This window comes from Hemiscyllium ocellatum, chromosome 16 (genome assembly GCF_020745735.1).
Source record: "Hemiscyllium ocellatum isolate sHemOce1 chromosome 16, sHemOce1.pat.X.cur, whole genome shotgun sequence".
NCBI classification, from domain to species: Eukaryota; Metazoa; Chordata; class Chondrichthyes; order Orectolobiformes; family Hemiscylliidae; genus Hemiscyllium; species Hemiscyllium ocellatum.
The window spans coordinates 10,769,399-10,789,630 of NC_083416.1; the positions used below are offsets into that span (position 1 = coordinate 10,769,399).

General features: G+C 42.8%; 1 protein-coding gene across 1 annotated transcript in view; it reads right to left on the minus strand.

The window, feature by feature from the left end:
• Nucleotides 1-20,232, minus strand: part of adam19b (ADAM metallopeptidase domain 19b) — a 248,593-nt gene that overhangs the window by 82,644 nt on the left and 145,717 nt on the right. Inside the window, exon 21 of the mRNA XM_060836711.1 lies at nucleotides 5,061-5,321. Within this exon, the coding sequence (XP_060692694.1) occupies nucleotides 5,061-5,321 (261 nt within the window). The remainder of the gene's footprint in view (nucleotides 1-5,060; nucleotides 5,322-20,232) is intronic.

A 20,232-nucleotide genomic window follows, 5' to 3' on the forward strand; every position in this document is an offset into this window, starting at 1 on the left:
CGACCTTCCGAAGACCATTCCATCTGGACCCAAACCCAATCCTATCCCTGTAGCCCTATATTTTTCACGGCTAACCCACCTAACCTGCACACTATGGAGCAATTTAAAATGGCCAATACACCTTAACCTGCAGATCCTTTGACTGTGGGAGGAAACCAGAGGATCCGGAAGAAATACATGCAGACACGGGGAGAATGTGTAAACTCCACACAGACAGTCACCCAAGGCTGGAATTGAACCTGGGCTCCGTGAGGCAGCAGTGCTAACCACTGTTCTTACCCCTTTTCACTAGAGTTTCTCTGTAATTTCACTGAAGAAAATGATCAGCAGGTGGTTCAGAGTACATTGAAACTGCGAAGTGAATTTTAAAAGTTTACTTTAGTGAATGTGGCCATCACTGGCTCATTTATTGATTGCCCATCCTCAATTGCCAGAGGGCATTTTAAGAGTCAGCCACATTGCTCTAGACCTGGAGTCAAATGTAAGCCAGATCAGGTAAGAACAGATGATTTCCTTCCCTCAAAGACTTTGGTGAATTAGATGTTTTTTGACAATAATCATTAATGGCTACATGGCTGATTTTAATCCCAGCTTTCATTGAATTCGAATTTCATTGTTTGTCAAGACGAGATTCAAACCCATATTCCCAGAACATTAGTCTGCAGCTCCAGTTATTCGACCAGTGACACTACCACTATGCTACAGCCTTCCCTGAGTGAACTGAGATTTTTCAGGCTAATGGTTGAATCTCAAACCTTTACCCATAAAATCAGAGGCATTCCTGAACTATAGATTCTGGAGAAGCTGATGGAATGTGATGAACTAGAGAATCCCTACAGTGTGGAAGCAGGCCATTCAACCCATCAAGTCCACAGTGACCCTCCAAAGAGCATCCCACCCAGACCAACCTACTTTATCCCTGTAACACTGCATTTCCAATGGCTTATCCACCTAGCCAGCACATCCCTGGAGACCATGGGCAATTTAGAATGGCTAATTTTAAAAACTTGCACATCTTTGGACTGTGGGAGGAAGCTGGAGCACCCAGAGGAAACCCACACAGACACAGGAAGAAAGTGCAAACTCCACACATTCCTGAGGGTGGAATCGTACTGGGGTCCCTGACGTTGTGAGACAGCAGCGCCAACCCGCTGCCCAAATCAGACAAAGGAGCACAGCAATGTGCTTAATTTATTTCTTCCTACCTGCTAATTAAAGAAAGTAACATGCTTTTTGCATTCGGAATATTTTTCTGAAGTTTATACAGATCAGTATAGAATGAGGGATTCAAAGTTCCATGCAAAGCAGGAATTATGAGTTGGGATGGAATCCAAGTCACATTCCTGCTTCTATCTCTGGTTTACCAGGGAACACGGATCGATGGTTGGCAGCGGCCTGGAGAGGTCCACAGGTATGCCATCCAAACTGGCACACCTGTAGTAGGAATGGAGATACAAATGGGAGCCAGACTGACTCCGGAGCAAGCAAGTTAAAAGGATTACCTTCACTCTTGTCCATTCCTGTCATACAAAATCTCAGAAAGATCTCAAAAAGAAGTTAAAACCTAAATGTACAAATTTCATAGAATCTCTACAGCGTGGAAACAGGTCCTTCGGCCCTACAAGTCCACACCAACCCTCTGAAGAGTATCTCATCCAGACCCATTCCCCAACATCTACCTTTAACCTAACATCCCTGAATGCTACAGGCAATTTAGCATGGCCAATTCACCTAACCTGCACATCTTTGGATTGTGGGAGGAAATCCACTCAGACACGGGGAGAATGTGCAAACTCCCCGTGTCAATTGCCTGAGGCTAGAATCAAACCCAGGTCCCTGGCACTGTGATGCAACAGTGAAAACCACTGAGCTATCGTGCCACCCTATAAATGATACCATTTTAGAATTAGAATCCCTACAGTGTGGAAACATGCCCTTTGGTCCAACAAGTCCACGCTGAATCTCTGGAGAGTAACCCAGCCAGACACATTCCTCAGCCCTATATTTACTCCTGACTTGTACATTTAACCTACACATCCCTGAACAATTTAGCAAGGCCAATTCACTTAACCTGCACACTTTTGGACTGTGGGAGGAAACCAGAGCACCAGAGGGAACCCACACAGACACAGGGAGAATGTGCAAACTCCACACAGACAATCACCCAAGGCTGGAATTGAACCTGGGTCCCTAGCACTGTGAGGCAGCAACACTAACCACTGAGCCACTGTGCCACCTCACAGAAGCCCATACATCCCCCAGATAAACAGTATGACTCTGCAAAGCAGCGACATAAATATTGTCAAGAGTCCAATTGTTTATTTGAAGGGTTTATAGAGTCTTGGAAGCAATCCAGTTTTTTTAATGTGTCTATTAAGTAGTTAACAAGTGTTGATAAATATATTAAAAAGCTGGATTGCATCCAATGGCCCATTAATCTCTCAACAAACAATGTGAGCTGAACTGTTAATCTCTGCAGTTGGCTAAACTAAAAACTTTAAAGCAATCACTTTATCCCTCAGAATTACTTACCTCATAAAAGTCCACCTGTCTCCCTCCAGCTGGTGTAAAAACTGGCAGCTGGTAAACCCCACCTTGCAAAAAGTTTGAAATTGTCCAGAGACGGGGTCTGGATGAAATTGTCACTCTGTAAATTTGCTTCCTAATAGGAGTGGGCATGTGTCCTAGAACATAGAACAATACAGCAAAGTACAGGCCCTTCAGCCCACGACGTTGTGCTGACCTTTTATCCTACTCTAAGATCAGACTAACCTATGTACTGTTCATTTTACTATCATCCATGTGCCTATCCAAGAGTCGAATAAAAGCACAGCCGGTCAGGCAGCGTCCAAGGAGCAGGAGAGTCGACGTTTTGAGCATAAGCTTTTCATCAGGAATTTCATGTTCCATCATTCCACATTCCTGATGAAGAGCTTATGCTCAAAACGTCGACTTGCCTGCTCCTCGGATGCTGCCTGACCTGCTGTGCTTTTCCAGCACCACACATTTTGACTCTGATCTCCAGCATCTGCAGTCCTCACTTTCTCCCTAATGTATCTCACTCTACTACCAATGCTGGCAGTGCGTTTCACACACCCACCACTCCCTGTGCAAAGATGATTTGGAGATGCCGGTGTTGGACAGGTGTTGTGTGATTTTTAACTCTGTGTAAAGAATCAACATCTGACATCTTCCCTAACCTATATCCGGCCTCAGGAAAATCAAGCAGGGTGGAAAAAAAAGTGGGAATTTTTGGCTGTACCACACAACAGTTGGTTCATGAATATGTAAATAATTGAAAGAACTTCTTGTATTTATATATTAATGAATCGAAACCTGCAACCCATTCTAAAAGATCAAAGACAACAGCAATCTGGGTTTGTTCAATATAGTTATATGACACTACCTTCTTTTGCTATAGATTCTGTATCCTATGATTCTGCTCCGCTAGCTATCTAATCAAGGAACAGTGCTCCAAAAGCTACTGCTTCCAAATAAACCTGTTGGACTATAACCTGATGTTGTGTGATTCTTAACTTTGTCCACCCCAGTCCAACAGCGGCTCATCCACATTATGCATTAGGGGAGGAACAGTACTGATGTGCTGTTAAATTTTTATGTTCTTTATAATCACCCAGAGAAGATCAGCTGCTTTCTTATGCTGTTATCCGGGCCCACTTTCAGGTTAGAGTTGAGATGCATCTGGTTTCAACCACTTTGTGCTTGTTTTGCCAGAAAGACACCCATAGATTTCTCTAAGATACTGAAAGCCTCAGTTTCCACACATGTCGTTTCACATCTTATCAGGGTTAGGCAATGACCTAGTGGTATTATCAGGGACTACTGATCTAGAGGCCCAGATGATATTCTGGACACCTGGGTTCAAAGCCCAACACGGCAGATAGTGCAATTTGAATTCAATAAAAATTTGGAATTATGAGATTAATGAATGACCATGAATCTATTGTTGATTGTCGGGAAATCCCATGGACAGTGAAGAAGGTTACCTCAGATTACAACAGGATCTTGATCAGATGGGCCAATGGGCTGAGAAGTGGCAGATGGAGTTTAATTCAGATAAATGCGAGGTGCTGCATTTTGGGAAAGCAAATCTTCACAGGACTTATACACTTAATGCTAATGTCCTAGGGAGTGTTGCTGAACAAAGAGACCTTGGAGTGCAGGTTCATAGCTCCTTGAAAGTGGAGTCACAGGTAGATAGGATAGTGAAGAAGGCATTTGGTATGCTTTCATTTATTGGTCAGAGTATTGAGTACAGGAGTTGGGAGGTCATGTTGTGGCTGTATAGGTCATTGGTTAGGCCACTGTTGGAATATTACATGCAATTCTGGTCTCCTTCCCATTGGAAAGATGTGAAACTTGAAAGGGTTCAGAAAAGATTTACTAGGATGTTGCCAGGATTGGAGGATTTGAGCTAAAGGGAGAGGCTGAACAGGCTGGGGCTGTTTTCCCTGGAACGTCGGATGCTGAGGGGTGACCTTATAGAGGTTTACAAAATTATGAGGGGCTTGGATAGGATAAACAAAGTCTCTTCCCTGGGGTCAGGGAGTCCAGAACTAGAGGGCATGGGTTTAGATTGAGAGGGGAAAGATATAAAAGAGACTTAAGGGGCAACTTTTTCACACAGAAGGTGGTATGTGAGCTGCCAGAGGAAGTGGTGGAAACTGGTATAATTGCAAAATTTAAAAGGCATTTGGATGGGTATATGAATAGGAAGGGTTTGAAGGGATATGGGCTGGGTGCTGGCAGGTGGGACTAGATTGGGTTGGGATATCTGGTTGGCGTGGATGGGTTGGACCGAAGGGTCTGTTTCCATGCTGTATATCTCTATGACTCTAAGTTCACTAATGTCTTGGAGGGAAAGAAACTGCCATACCTACCTGGTGTGGCCTACATGTGACTTCACACCCACGGCATGTGATTGACTCTTAACTGTCCCTCTGAGTGATTAGGGATGAGCAATAAATGCTGGCCAAGCCAGTGACACTCTCATCCTGTGCATGAATGAATAATAAATAGGGTAAGCATTAAATATGTACCTTTGAAGTCTTTGGGAGTGGATCCGCTGGCAAGGGTCTATTCGGAGGTGTTTGTTTTAAGGGTTTAATATTGGCATATTCTAAAGATGCTGGAGACTGAACCCGTACTGCAATAGGGGTGGGCACTATGCTGTCCTGCTGATCGTTACTGGTTGGAGAGGTAGGCCGAAGGCTTGGTAGTATCAGAACAGGACGCTGAGAATGAAAAGAGTGAGGTAATACTGGTTTTTGAGGCAGTGCAGGACTCTGCTGTTGTCCACTCTGGAAAAAAAAGAAGGAAAATTAAGAGTTATTTTTTGTCTTCTCCACATACTTTCTTCCCCTGTCCAAATGTACTCACCTCTGCATACTCCTGTTCTAGCAACCAGTGACATAGCACTGAAAGTTCTATTCTGAATGCTGGTGGAGATCAGTTCAGTTCTGTTATGTCCAACTGCCTTCCAGTAATTCACCTAAGAGACTATTCTCACTGTGTGAGAAATGATGGTTTCTCTAGGAGTGATGCTGCCTAAACTTGATGGAGGGAAGCTTATGGGTTTAAAATAGCTGTACAATGATAACCATAGTAAATATATTAAGTATAAAATCATAGGATTTTACAGTACAGAGAATACATAATTGAAAGAGTTGCCCAGCTAGTCCCATTCTCCAGCACTATCTTTGTAAACATCTAAATTTATCATTTTCAATCCAAGAACAGAGAATTAATACTGCCAAGTAGGATTAAGGTCCAGAAATGGACCAAAAGGAGCTCAAGTTGTACAAGACATTGGTGAGACCTCTTCTGTATTACTGTGTCCAGTTCTGCTCACACAATTACAGGAAGGATATTATCAAGCTGGAGAGGTTCAGAAGAGATTTCGCAGGATGTTGCCATGGATGGAAGGTGTGAGTTATAAGGAAAGACTGGATAGTCTGGGACGTTTTTCACTGGCGCTTAGGCAGTTGACCTGATAGTTTATAAAATAATGAGAGGTATAGATAGAGTTGATGGTAGTCATCTTTTCCCTAAGATGAAGAATTTCAAGAATAGGGGGCACATTTTTATGGTGAGAGGAGAGAGATTTAAAAAAAACATGAGTCAAATGTTTTATACAGAGAGTGGTTCAAGTGTGGAATGAACTTCCTGAGGAAGTGGTGGATGTGGGTAAATTTACAATGTTTAAAAGGCATTTTATGGACACATGAATAGGGAAGGTTTGGAGGGATATGAGTCGGGAGCAGGCAGATGGGACTAGTTTAGTTTGGGATTCCATTTGGCACAGACTGTTTAGACCGAAGGGTCAGTGTCCGCGCTGGATGACACTAAAACTCTAGGACAATTCCTAGGATGTAGAATTGCTTTAAAATTAAGTAATAAGTATGAAGCAGAACAGATAATGCACTAATATATTCATTGGGTCCTATTGTGAATGTTGTTATTAATCCTCACCATAATAAAAAGCCTACATATTTCTGACAACATTCTAATAGCTTTGAATGGTGACTTCAATTTAAGAATGAACAAAATTCTTGAACAGCAAGAATTTTAATAGCAGAGTTCAATTTCCAGAGGACAATTTCAACAGTGATCTCTACAGATTGATGAAAATCTACAGCTCCAGTGTGTTGAAATCGGAATTCAGAAGAGACAGAATTACTACTGATGTTTCTTTGTCAGATTTCTTTAATTCTTTCTTAAATGAAGGAAGATTTGACATCAAAGAAAGTTATGTAAAGTATACTACAAGCAAAACCAGAAAGACTATCGACAAATCCTGAGAGGTGAACAGCAAGACAACCGCAGAGACTATCTACTTTATAAAACATGTAACAGCGGTGATGGGCTGAAGGGTCTTTCTGTGCTGTAGATTTCTGTACTCTGTGAAGAGACATGTGAGAATCCAACCCAGAGAAAAGCCAAACAGCAGATGCTAAGACTGTCAGCACTTTGGAACAACAAGGCCTCACAAGCATAGACATTACCCTACTGTGATCAAGAATACTAAATTTGTCAAACTGCAGGCCACTTCCAAAAGGTGTGCAGAAGCAAGACATTATAGCAAACAGCCAAATGCTGAAACATGGAACAAGGTCAGTGTGGTTGCACCACCTCCTTTAGAAGAAATCTGTATTAAGTGATATACCTCCATTGGAAGAGGTATTCCTAGGAGAGCTTGTTGATCCAGGAATTCAGATTTCACAGAATCCATTTATGTCAATGGCAAGTTACTTTTAAGCTCAGTACAGGTGCGAACTGGTATCAAATCAGTTACCTTGGCTGAGAAATCAGAAGTCCCAGCTGAACGAGATGAGAAAACATGGCACAAGGGGAATAACTGTTATTATCATAGACTGCAGCTCAAAACGTATAAGCAGGAAGTGCTTGCCTAATTCACAATCAACACTATTCACCTTGAGCCTCCATGGATGTATTGACCACAATATCCTTAAGGTAGCTACAGGATGTCAACTACCTACCAGACAACAACTGGTCCAGGAATAAACGGTTTTCAACCAACAGGTCAAGGGTCCAACTGGTAGATGATTTCATCGGGCTTCCTAGACAAATCGTTCAACCCTGTTGAGATCACCAGTATTGACATTAAGGAACTATTCCACACCGTGAGGGTTGGATTGAGTAGATAGGGGGAAGTTCTCCCCACTCAGAAAAGTATCAAGAATGAGACTGGCACGGATATAAAGAAGCAAATTTGATGTGAGATTTTAGTTTACACAGTGTGTAGTCAGAGTATGGAAAGCACAGCATGGAAGTGGAAGCAGGTACAACTGAGGCATTCAAGAGGGCAGTAGATGATCACACTTAGTTAACTGATTTCTCATTATCCAGCACCTACTAGACCTGGAGTGTTTCAGTTGATCAAGTTTTTTGATTGAATCAAGAGGTACACATAATCAATGTGAAAACTAACTAATCTAAACCTAATGCAGAGGTCTGCACATCACTGTTCTACCTCATTTATAGAGTGAATTACTTAAATAAAAACTTATCAACAGAGAGCCTTCTCACTCACACCCTCAAGTGACTACTCGGTCATCATAGAGTCATAGAGATGTACAGCATGGAAACAGACCCTTCTGTCCAACCCGTCCATGCCGACCAGATATCCCAAACCAATCTGATCCCACCTGCCAGCACCCGGCCCATATCCTTCCAAAACCTTCCTATTCATATACCCATCCAAATGCCTCTTAAATGTTGCAATTGTACCAGCCTCCACCACATCCTCTGGCAGCTCATTCCATACACGTACCACCCTCTGCGTGAAAACGTCGCCCCTTAGGTCTCTTTTATATGTTTCCCCTCTCACCCTAAACCTATGCCCTCTAGTTCTGGACTCCCTGACCCCAGGGAAAAGACTTTGCCTATTTCCCCTATTCATGCCCCTCATAATTTTGCAAACCTCTATAAGGTCACCCCTCAGCCTCCAACGCTCCAGAGAAAACAGCCCCAGCCTGTTCAGCTTCTCCCTGTAGCTCAAATCTTCCAACCCTGGCAACATCCTTGTAAATCTTTTCTGAACTCTTTCAAGTTTCACAACATCTTCCTGATAGGAAGAAGACCAGAATTGCACGCAATATTCTAACAGTCGCCAAACCTATGTTCTGTACAGCTGCAACATGACCTCCCAACTCCTGTGCTCAATACTCTGACCAATAAAGGAAAGCATACCAAATGCCTTCTTCACTATCCAATCTACCTGCGACTCCACTTTCAAGGAGCTATGAACCTGCACTCCAAGGTCTCTTTGTTCAGCAACACTCCCTAGGACTTTAGCATTAAGTGTATAAGTCTAGCGAAGATTTGCTTTCCCAAAATGCAGCACCTCGCATTTATCTGAATTAAATTCCATCTGCTACTTCTCAGCCCATTGGCTCATTTGGTCCAGATCTTGTTTTAATCTGAGGTAAACCACTTCGCTGTCCACTACATCTCCAATTTTGGTGTCATCTGCAAACTTACTAAATTTTCGTCTTATGCTCGCATCTAAATCATTTATATAAATGACAAAAAGTAGAGGACCCAGCACCGATCCTTGTGGCACTCCATTCGTCACAAGCCTCCAGTCTGAAAATCAACCCTCCATCACCACCCTCTGTCTTCTACCTCTGAGCCAGTTCTGTATCCAAATGCCTAGTTCTCCCTGTTTTCTATGAGATCTAACCTTGCTAATCAGTCTCCCACGGGGAATCTTGTCGAACGCCTTACTGAAGTCACGGCGATCATAATTATACAGTAAAATTCCAGTACTTGAATTATAAAACGTTTGCCAGTTTATAGAGAGTGCCTGTTCATAAGTTGCTGGTTAAAACAAAGTTTGCTACAAATAGAAAGAATGTACAAGGATATGTGGGAAAGACCAGAGAATGGGACTAAGACATGTGGAGAGTCAGTGCAGATGCAAATGGACGACATAGCCTCGTTCTGTGTCATGACATTTTTCTGTGAGTTTGTGATTCTGTTACCAAGAAGGAATGCTTGGTGGAAATGTTCATTCATGTGCCTTCTGAAGCAGAAAAATCGATGCCAGGTACAAAGATAATGCTGCATGTGCAGCAATCTTCTAATAACAAGATTGAGGATATGAAATAGTCTAGTTTACCTCCAGAATGCGCACACAGGGTGGCTGATGACATCCAACCTGCTTGGTAAATTGAAGTGCAGAATTCCTACAGTGTGGAAGCAAGCCATTTGGCCCATCGAGTCCACACTGACCCTCTAAAGAGCATCCCACCAAGTCCCCCATAGCCATGCATTTTCCCACGGCTAACCCCTCCTAACCTGCACATTACAAGGTATTTTAGCACAGTCATTCCACCTAATCTACACATCTTTGGACTGTGGGAGGAAACCAGAGCAAACAGAAGAAACCCACGCATAATACTCAACAGTCACCTGAGGGTAGAATCGAACCCAGGTCCCTGCTGCTATGAGGCCACTGTACCGCCTCAAGTAGGGCACTTGCATGCTTCAACAGAACTGTATCCACAGATTGAGAGTAAATATTTGTTTGAAGAAAATGGAGATAAGCCACATGTGACTCCATGAAAGTCAGACCAATGTCCACAGATTTCAGGAAATGGTTAAAAAGGAAAAAGGACTACCAGTTCCAGTCAGAAAGATATTATCTGATCGAGAAATCCAGGATGCTCCAAGAAAGAAAGTATTTGTTTCAACAGAGCAATTGCCTTCCATGGTGGGCTTTCATGAGATTATAGGTTCCCCAGGGGATTCTAAGTGGAAATGACCTGAGTTAGGACAGAAGGACCTCTCTGTAAAGAGAATTCAGATTAAAGGTCCTCCAGCTAAGGTAATGGACTAGTTGACCAGGAATGACTAGCACTGTGGTGACATGGTGGGTCAGTGGTTCGCACTGCTGCCTCAGAGCACCAGGGACCTAGATTCAATTCCAGCTCCACCCATCCTGATGACAGCACAGTATTTGAGTGCAGAAAGTTGGGGGATTTGCATGAGTTCCTCAATGAAGCAGATGTGTTTCTCACTACTCCTAATAGCCTTTAGGAGTTATGGTTTCTGTAACCTGTTCCTATATCAACCTACATTGTCGTTTAGACAAATGCCTCTTCTGTTAAGGCTCATCAGTGATCAATCTTTTCATGTTATCAGGGCTCCCTGGTAAAACAATGATTAACAGCCCCAATCTGCATTCTATGATGTCTAGTGAGCTGACCTCACTACATTGTGTTCTACTACTGATAACTAGAGCTACCTTTAAACTCAGTTTAGAAAGGAGGACACAATTCTTATCTGCTCCACATGTGAGGTACTGGATGATTAGAAAATATTTAGAAAGAAGGATTGGTAACAGCAAAGAACCCAAACCAGAGAATATGACATCAGTTATCACAAACAAGACAGGTGAAGAGACTCTAGATTCCTCGGAGATGGGTTATGATAGATAGTTCATCTGTAACATGATGGTTGCATTCTTGTGCAACTCCTTCTTAGAGAAAAATCGCACTTTAGAAATAGTGTTTAAAGTGTTGCCATTGTAGTTGCATTACAGCCAACACGTTTTAATCAGGGAAAATATCCGTTTAAATATGTTTTATAATTTTTCTGTTTAGAAATTTTTTTTATTATATTGATGTAAGTGTATTAAAGAGCCTCTATTTTTGTGAATTTTATATGTTCTATGCTCGGGATGTTTTGGATGGGGTTTCTTCTCCCGAGGGGTCTCGGGCTTGCCCGGACGATTATGGTTAATCAGTCAATTTAATGGTGCACCTGAAATGTCAAGGGGAGTAATTCACCAGTCAAAAGGAAGAAAATATTAGCAAACGTCAAGAAAGAAAGGGTTGATGTAACTCTCCTACAGGAGACACACTTATTGGATAAAGAACACTTGAAATTACGACAGGGTGGATTTGACTAGGCCTTCTCTTCTTCCTTCAGTTCAAAAAGTAGGGGAGTTGTCATCCTTACTCCCTTACTCGGAAGAATCTCCCTTTCAAAATCCTAAATCAGATAAAAGACGAATCTGGATGATATATTCTAATTAAAGCCCTTATAAATGGAGAGGAATATGGGATCTTTAAATCTGTATTGTCCCCCAGCACATCCTTTTAAATTTATAATGAAGCCATCTCCAAATTAATGGTTCTCAGTGTTTGTCATACAATTATAGGGGGAGACTTTAATTATATTATGGACCTGGGAATAAATAAGATTCCCAAGGGTACTGCAGGAGTATCCCCTAGATCCAGACAATTGGTGGATTTGAACAAAGAATTAGGACCAGTAGATGTGTGGAGATGCCTTCACCCACAGGGCAGAGATTTTTCTTTTTACTCCAATCCACATGAATGACACACCACAATTGATATGTTTTTTGCCCCTTCGATTTTTTAAAAATTCCATATCATCCTGTAAAATAGGTAGTATAATAATTTCTGATCATGCTGCTGTATATATGGAAATCAAGGCGAGGAACAATGAGACATCCCTCTGGCATTAGCGTATGGATTCCTTCCTGATGAAAGATAGTAAATTTGTAAAGTACTTCTCTCAAGAATTTAAAACTTTTTTGGAAATTAATTCAGGTACGGCTAGCAACCCATCAATGATGTGGGAGACCATCAAAGCTTACACACGGGGTTTGATCATTTCATACTCGGCGACGCAGAAAAAATTAAAGGGAGAACAACAGCGTCTGCTTGAAGCTCGCTTAAAAGCAGCTGAAACAGCATACGCTGACAGACCTTCTGTAATCAAATTACAGAGGATTACGGCCCTTAGGACAGCTCTAAATACCACGCTTACCCAAACGGCTAAGAGGGAAATATTATTTGCAAAACTAAGGTTATATGAATTTGGCGATAAACCTGGTAGATTCTTAGCATTTCTCGCAAAGTAAAAAAACGCCCCTCAAACTATCACATCTATCAAGGAAAGTGTGGGTTCTCTGACTCATGATCACAAAAGGATTAACACAATCTTCAGAACATTTTATTCTGATTTATATAAATCACAGGATTGTGAAGATAGAGCTAGGAGGATGCAGTCATTTTTAAAAAACTTGACCTTTCCAGACCTAACCCTGGAACAGGTATTGGTCCTGAATATTCCCCTAACAATCCAAGAAATACTTGACACATGGGCCCCAGCTATGCCTGTCTCTTCGTAGGACACCTGCATGGGCCCCAGCTATGCCTGTCTCTTCGTAGGACACCCACATGGGTCCCAGCTATGCCTGTCTCTTCGTAGGACACCCGCATGGGCCCCAGCTATGCCTGTCTCTTCGTAGGACACCCGCATGGGCCCCAGCTATGCCTGTCTCTTCGTAGGACACCCACATGGGTCCCAGCTATGCCTGTCTCTTCGTAGGACACCCGCATGGGCCCCAGCTATGCCTGTCTCTTCATAGGATATGTGGAACAGTTCATCTTCCGCAACTACACTGGCACCACCCCCCACCTTTTCCTCCGCCACATCAATGACTGTATCGGCGCTGCCTCATGCTCCCACGAGGAGGTTGAACAGTTCATCAACTTTACCAACACCTTCCATCCCGACCTCAAATTCACCTGGATTGTCTCAGACTCCTCCCTCCCCTTCCTAGACCTTTCCATTTCTATCTCGGGCGACCGACTCAACACAGACATCTACTATAAACCGACTGACTCCCACAGCTACCTGGACTACACCTCCTCCCACCCTGCCCCCTGTAAAAACACCATCCCTTATTCCCAATTCTTTCGTCTCCGCCGCATCTGCTCCCAGGAGGACCAGTTCCAATACCGTACAGCCCAGATGGCCTCCTTCTTCAAGGACCGCAGATTTCCCCCAGACGTGATCGATGATGCCCTCCACCACATCTCCTCCACTTCCCGCTCCTCCGCCCTTGAGCCCCGCTCCTCCAACCGCCACCAAGACAGAACCCCACTGGTTCTCACCTACCACCCCACCAACCTCCGTATACAGCGTATCATCCGCCGTCATTTCCGTCACCTCCAAATGGACCCCACCACCAGGAATATATTTCCCTCCCCTCCCCTATCAGTATTCCGCAAAGACCACTCCCTTCGTGACTCCCTCGTCAGGTCCACACCCCCCACCAACCCAACCTCCACTCCCGGCACCTTCCCCTGCAACCGCAGGAAATGTAAAACTTGCGCCCACACCTCCTCCCTTACTTCTCTCCAAGGCCCCAAGGGATCCTTCCATATCTGCCACAAATTCACCTGCACCTCCACACACATCATCTATTGCATCCGCTGCACCCGATGTGGCCTCCTCTATATTGGGGAGACGGGCCGCCTACTTGCGGAACGCTTCAGAGAACACCTCTGGGATGTCCGGACCAACCAACCCAACCACCCCGTGGCTCAACACTTTAACTCTCCCTCCCACTCCACCAAGGACATGCAGATCCTTGGACTCCTCCATCGGCAGAACATAACAACATGACGGTTGGAGGAAGAGCACCTCATCTTCCGCCTGGGAACCCTCCAACCACAAGGAATGAACTCAGATTTCTCCAGTTTCCTCATTTCCCCTCCCCCCACCTTGTCTCAGTCGGTTCCCTCAACTCAGCACCGCCCTCCTAACCTGCAATCTTCTTCCTGACCTCTCCACCCCCACCCCACTCCAGCCTATCACCCTCACCTTGACCTCCTTCCACCTATCACATCTCCATCGCCCGTCCCCCAAGTCCCTCCTCCCTACCTTTTATCTTAGCCTGCCTGGCACACTCTCCTCATTCCTGATGAAGGGCTCTGGCCCGAAACGTCGAATTTCCTGTTCCTAGGATGCTGCCTGACCTGCTGTGCTTTAACCAGCAACACATTTTCAGCAATCAGGTAACTTCAGAGCAGTAAGGCACCTGGCCCAAATGGATTTCAAGCTGAATTTTACAAAGAATTTACAGGAATACTGGCTGGCCCATGTATGGACAAGTATAGCTACTCATACAGTCAGGGCTGTCTCCCACCTTCGCTGAAAGAGGCAAATATCTCTCTTATTCTCAAAAAAAGGAAAGGACCCAGAAGATTGCGCGCCATACAGACCAATATCCTTGCAAAATGTAGATCTTAAAATCCTTTCTAAAATGTTAGCATTGAGGCTAGAAAGGGTATTGCCATACATCATAAAGGAGGATCAGGTGGGATTTATTAAGGGCCGTAGATCATCCAATAATGTTAGAAGGGTTTGAATGTGATTCAAGCCTGCCATCAGGGAAAAATACTAGGAGTAGTAGTCTCATTAGCCGCGGAAAAGGCATTTGACAGGGTTGAATGGTTATACCTGTTTTACACATTGGAAAGGTTTAGCATTGGAAAGGTGTTTGCCAAATGGGTCTCAACACTGTATAATGATCCCAAAGCAGTTGTGATTACCAGTGGACTAGGCTTGGACAGCTTCAGTGTGGATAGGGGCTGCTGTCAGGGATGTCCTCTCTCACCATTGCTATTTACTCGAATAATTGAGCCATTAGCAGGAGCGATATGGGCTGACCCTAATATAACAGCCCCGAGGACTGGTACAGGTAAACATAAAATTACTCTTTATGCAGATGATATTCTCCTATTCCTCAGTAATCCTTTGATGTCCGTGCCTCACCTAATACAAGTTATTAATACATTTAGTGCATTTTCAGGCTACAAAATTAATTTTTCTAAATCAGAGGCTTTGCCAGTGAGCGACCTCACTAGTATATCCCACCTATCCGATGGATCCCACTTTCCCTTTTGGTGGTCCCTGGAGGGTTTCTTACATTTAGGCATTTTTATCACCCCAGTACTTGGCCAGCTATACAAGGCTAACTTTGTGCAGTTACTGGAGAGGGTAAGGCAGGACCTCCAGCAATGGGGAGACCTTTGAATTTCCTGGTTAGGCAGAATAGCACTAATTAAAATGAATGTCCTGCCCTGTCTCCAATACTCTATGAGAATGCTCCTGGTGATGCTGCCGCGTTGGTACCACGCAAATTGTATGGCTGGCTGGGTTCCTTCATCTGGAATCATAGACGGCCCCTAATTAAGCTGAGGAAGGTACAGCTTCCACAGGCAAGGGGAGGACTAGATTTTCCAGATTTTAGACAATATCAGTTAAGTCCCCTATTAAGCTACATAGCCAATTGGGTCTTGTCTGACCCACATCAATCTGGCTGGACATCGAGGCTTCTCAAGTAAAATGCCCACTTATTAACATCTTACTTTCAGACAAGAGGAAAATCATTACGGACCACTGTAAAAGCCCTATAATACTAAATATAATTAAAGCTTGGAATATGATGCAGCAAAATGAGGGCAATTCACGTAAACATCCCCCTACACTCCAATAGTGGGGGCATGGGGGTTTCAACCAGGGCTTACAGATGCCACATTCAAACTCTGGAGATCCAGGGGTATCTCCTGTTTAGGGATCTGTTTAAGGAAGGGGTCCTGATGTCTTTTGAACAGCTGCATCAGAAATTTGGATTACCTAATGGTGATCTCTTTTGATACTTCCAAATTCGAGGTTACATACAGAAGAAGACTACGCTGTTAGATAGTCTTTATAAATCAGATAGAGAACATAGAGTGTTATGACCAATGGGGGTACCTTCGGTCAGCACTCTTTATCATTTTTACATGAAGTATCGGAAGAGCTGGACAATCTGCTAAAACATGGGATCAGGATTTGGGGCTGGAAATCTCCATAGAAATTTGGAATAACATTTGGGAAAATGCCAGAAAAATCTCCATCTGCAACAGACCCAGGCCATTCAGTTGAAGATACATCACAGGGCCCATATAGCACCGGACTGATTGGCAAAATTTAAGGCAAGAACATCTCCAAAGTGTCCCAAATGTAAAACAGAGGTGGGCAGTCTTGTACACTGCTTATGGACTTGTCATAAGATCCATAAATATTGGACTAAAGTAGCAAATGCCTTGACAGAAATCCTGGGAACGGAAATTAGAGTGGATCCAATATCTCTCCTTTTGCGCTTTTCGAGCTCGCCTTCCTTGGATGTGCACAGGAAGGGATTATTTTCCATTCTCTCTTTCTGTGCAAGGAAAAATATTTTGGTAAACTGGGTGGCTGAGGGCCCCCCTGGACTTTCAAACTGGCACAGAATAATCATGAATATATTCCTCTTGACATCCTTACAAATATGGTGCACCGAGTAAAAAATGAGGTCTGCAGATGCTGGAGATCACAGCTGCAAATGTGTTGCTGGTCAAAGCACAGCAGGTTAGGCAGCATCCTGAGATGCTGCCTAACCTGCTGTGCTTTGACCAGCAACACATTTGCAAATATGGTGCACCAAAAAACCGAATTATTCTATAAAATATGGCAGCCCTACTTGAATTACATAGATACAGATAATTCAGCCATTCTATTAAGGACATTTATCTAATTGAGACAATGACCCTGGCTGATCCGGGGCCCTATGGGAGAGGAATCCCGCATGAATACGGGTTTTGTTACGATCCGATGTTAACACATTCTGAGCATGTACTTTACTACTCAATTTCTGTGTTATCCGTCATTTTTTTTTCTTGAGTAATGTAAGAGATTTAACCATACATTCTGGTTAGTTGTAGGGTAGATTAGTAGTTAGTTGTGTTTTGTCTATTTTTTTCTTTTCGGTATCTCTCCTTTTGTTTGACAGATTTTGGCTTTTATTTATTTATGATTTAATTGTATATCAATGTTTATGCTTGGGGTTTTTTTTATTTGCAAACTTGTAAAAGCATGTTAAATTTTCAACAAAGATATCTATTAAAAAAAAGTGATGGCCCTAAAATGTGGTTTAAATGTAAGGTGATAGAGAGCCAGTGGAATTAGCTTTAAAGTTAAAAATCACACAACACCAAGTTATAGTCCAGCAGGTCTATTTGGAAGTACCAGCTTTCACACCTCCACATCTTAGCTTTAAAGATCTCGAGGGAAGTTAGCAGAAGGAAATTGTAGGTGCTCTGGCTATTTTGTGACCTTAATGTGGAAATTAATTTTGGCAGTGGACTGGAAAGTGATTAATTTAACTAGCCTCTTAACAATGGAGGAAATGTCAGGAATTAATGGGCCAATTAGGTTTAGTTGCATCTAATTACTTGAGTCTATAATTTAGGATTAAAGCATGTTACTCCTGGAGAAAACAGGAAATTATTGGGGCAGTTGGCATAGATTTTCAAAGGCAGATTGAGTTTAGTCAGTTGTATATATCTCTTATAGAATTATACAAATGAAATCATAGAGTTATAGAGTCATACAGCACAGAAAAAGATCATTCCGTCCAATTCGTCCATGCCAACAAAGTTTCCCAAACGAAACTAATCCTATTTGCCTGCATTTGATCCATATCCCTCTAAAATTTTCTGCTTCATGTACTTGTCAAAATGTTTTTTAAATGTTGTAAATGATACTTGCATTTTCCACTTCCTCTGGCAGTTCATTCCAGATATGAACCACCCTCTGTGAAAAGATTGCCCCTCGGGTCCCATTTACACCCTTTGCTTCTTACCTTAAAAGATAAGCCCTCTGGTTTTGAACTCCTCTACCCTAGGAAAAAAACCTTCGCCACTGTATCTATGTCCCTCATGATTTTATAAACCTTTATAAGGTTACCCCTCAGCCTCCTACTCACCAGTGAAAAAATGTCCCAGCATATTCAGCCTTTCCTTATAATTCAAACTCTCCAATGCTGGTAACATTCTCGTAAATCTTTTCTGCGCTGTCTCCAATTTAATAGTATTCTTCCTATGGCAGGGTGACCAGATCAGTACACAGTACTCCAAAAGTAATCTCAGTAATGTTCTGTACAATCCCAACTCCTATACTCAATGGTCTGAGCAATGAAGGCAAGTGTGAAAAATGTGGTTTAAGTGGACTTTGAAAAGAGTGGGATAGGAAACAATTAGGACAGAGACAAGGAGGACTGACCACTGCTTAGAAAGCAAAAAGTAGCAATGATGGGATGTTCATCAGAGTTTACGTTTTGCTGCTTTCATAAACATGTATGATCTTGCAGCTAAAAGGACTGGTGTCAAAAATTGGGGTGGCACGGTGGCACAGTGGTTAGCACTGCTGCCTCACAGCACCAGGGTAGCAGGCTTAATTCCAGCCTCAGGTGACTGTTTGTGTGGAGTAAGTACATTCTCCCTGTGTCACGGTCCAAAAATGTGCAAGTTAGGTGAATTGGCCATGCTAAATTGCCCATACTGTTAGGTGCATTAGTCAGAGGGAAGTGGGTTATTCTTCGAAGGGTCGGTGTGGACTTGTTGGGCCGAAGGACCTGTCCCTACACACTGTAGGGAATCTGATCAAACTACTACATCTTTTTGTGATGTTAAAAACACTAAAAGAGCATACACATAAACTGGCAGTTTGGGGGGCAGCTATGTTGTAATGTTTTATACATTTATTTATATTTTATATTTTTATATGAATAGAGAAAAGGAATTGCATCTTGAAGGGTAACATTGCAAAAGGACTGGAAACATAAGAGGCTTTGATGTGTGAGTAGGAAAGGCTATTAAAAATGCAACAAAATAAAACTGTCTTGGACCCAAAAAGTTAACTTTACTTTCTCTGCATAGATGCCACCAGACCTGTCGAGTTTCTCCAGCAATTTTTGTCTTTGTTTCATATTTCCATCATCAGCAGTTCTTTATTTTACATTTTAAAAACTGAATTGTTTGTTTTGTAGTTATAAATGTAGAATACAGATTCAAGTTAAGCGGGGAGGGGTCGTGGGGGGGGGGGGGGTGGAGAACAAAAGTTTCCTGGTTCATCTCCATAGCAACACCTTGACTAGAAAGAGTCAACCTGGTTAACCAGTCGCGTCTCTTTTCTCATGCTGTACAAATTGTTTGTTCCCTTTGAAAAATGATATTCTTGCATCTGTTCTGAAGAGTACATGGTGAAACACTTTGCTAGTTTTTTGCACCAGTCCCTGAAGTTTCTTACATTCTCAGTTAGGCTACATTTGGACTTTATTGCATCAATTTGGGTTTATAAACTAGACCTATTTGACGATGCTGTTACTTTAAGAATATTTTTGTGTCCTGGGTTTTTTGAAGTGAGTTTGTAAAGCCAGGGGTGCCGAGGGATCGAAGGACATGGATTATTTTTTAAACAGTTTAACACTGGAAGGGGAGACGTCCTTTTCCCAGTTCAGGTTTTCCTGTGTGTTTTTTAGCTGTAACAGTCACAAGATGAATGAGTACCAGAAGAGTTGCAAGCTTCAGTAAATGGTTCCTAACTGACCTTTCCCTGAGATCTCTCTCTGGATATTGTTCCCTCCTACCTAAAAGAATCTGTTTGAATTTACCTTTTTGCCAAGACGTGTGTTTTTAGGATGTCATTCGGAACAGTTAATTAGTTAAGTTGCTGTATTTAGTCGGGTGAGTTATCAAATAGTTAAGTTCTTCTAAATTCTGCTTTCTTTTGTTCATGTTTCAAATGTAGTGTTTAAATAAATTCTGTTTTGCTTAAAGCAGAGTGGCTTGACCAGCTGCATCACACCTGGAATATCCACTTCACATCTACCTTTAACATAATGAAAAGTTAGAGTCTAGGCTATCTTCTTAAGAGGCTCTGGCCTGGTCCATAATACATAACATGTGTGCGGCACGGTAGCACAGTGGTTAGCACTGCTGCCTCACAGCGCCAGAGACCCGGGTTCAATTCCCACCTCAGGCGACTGACTGTGTGGAG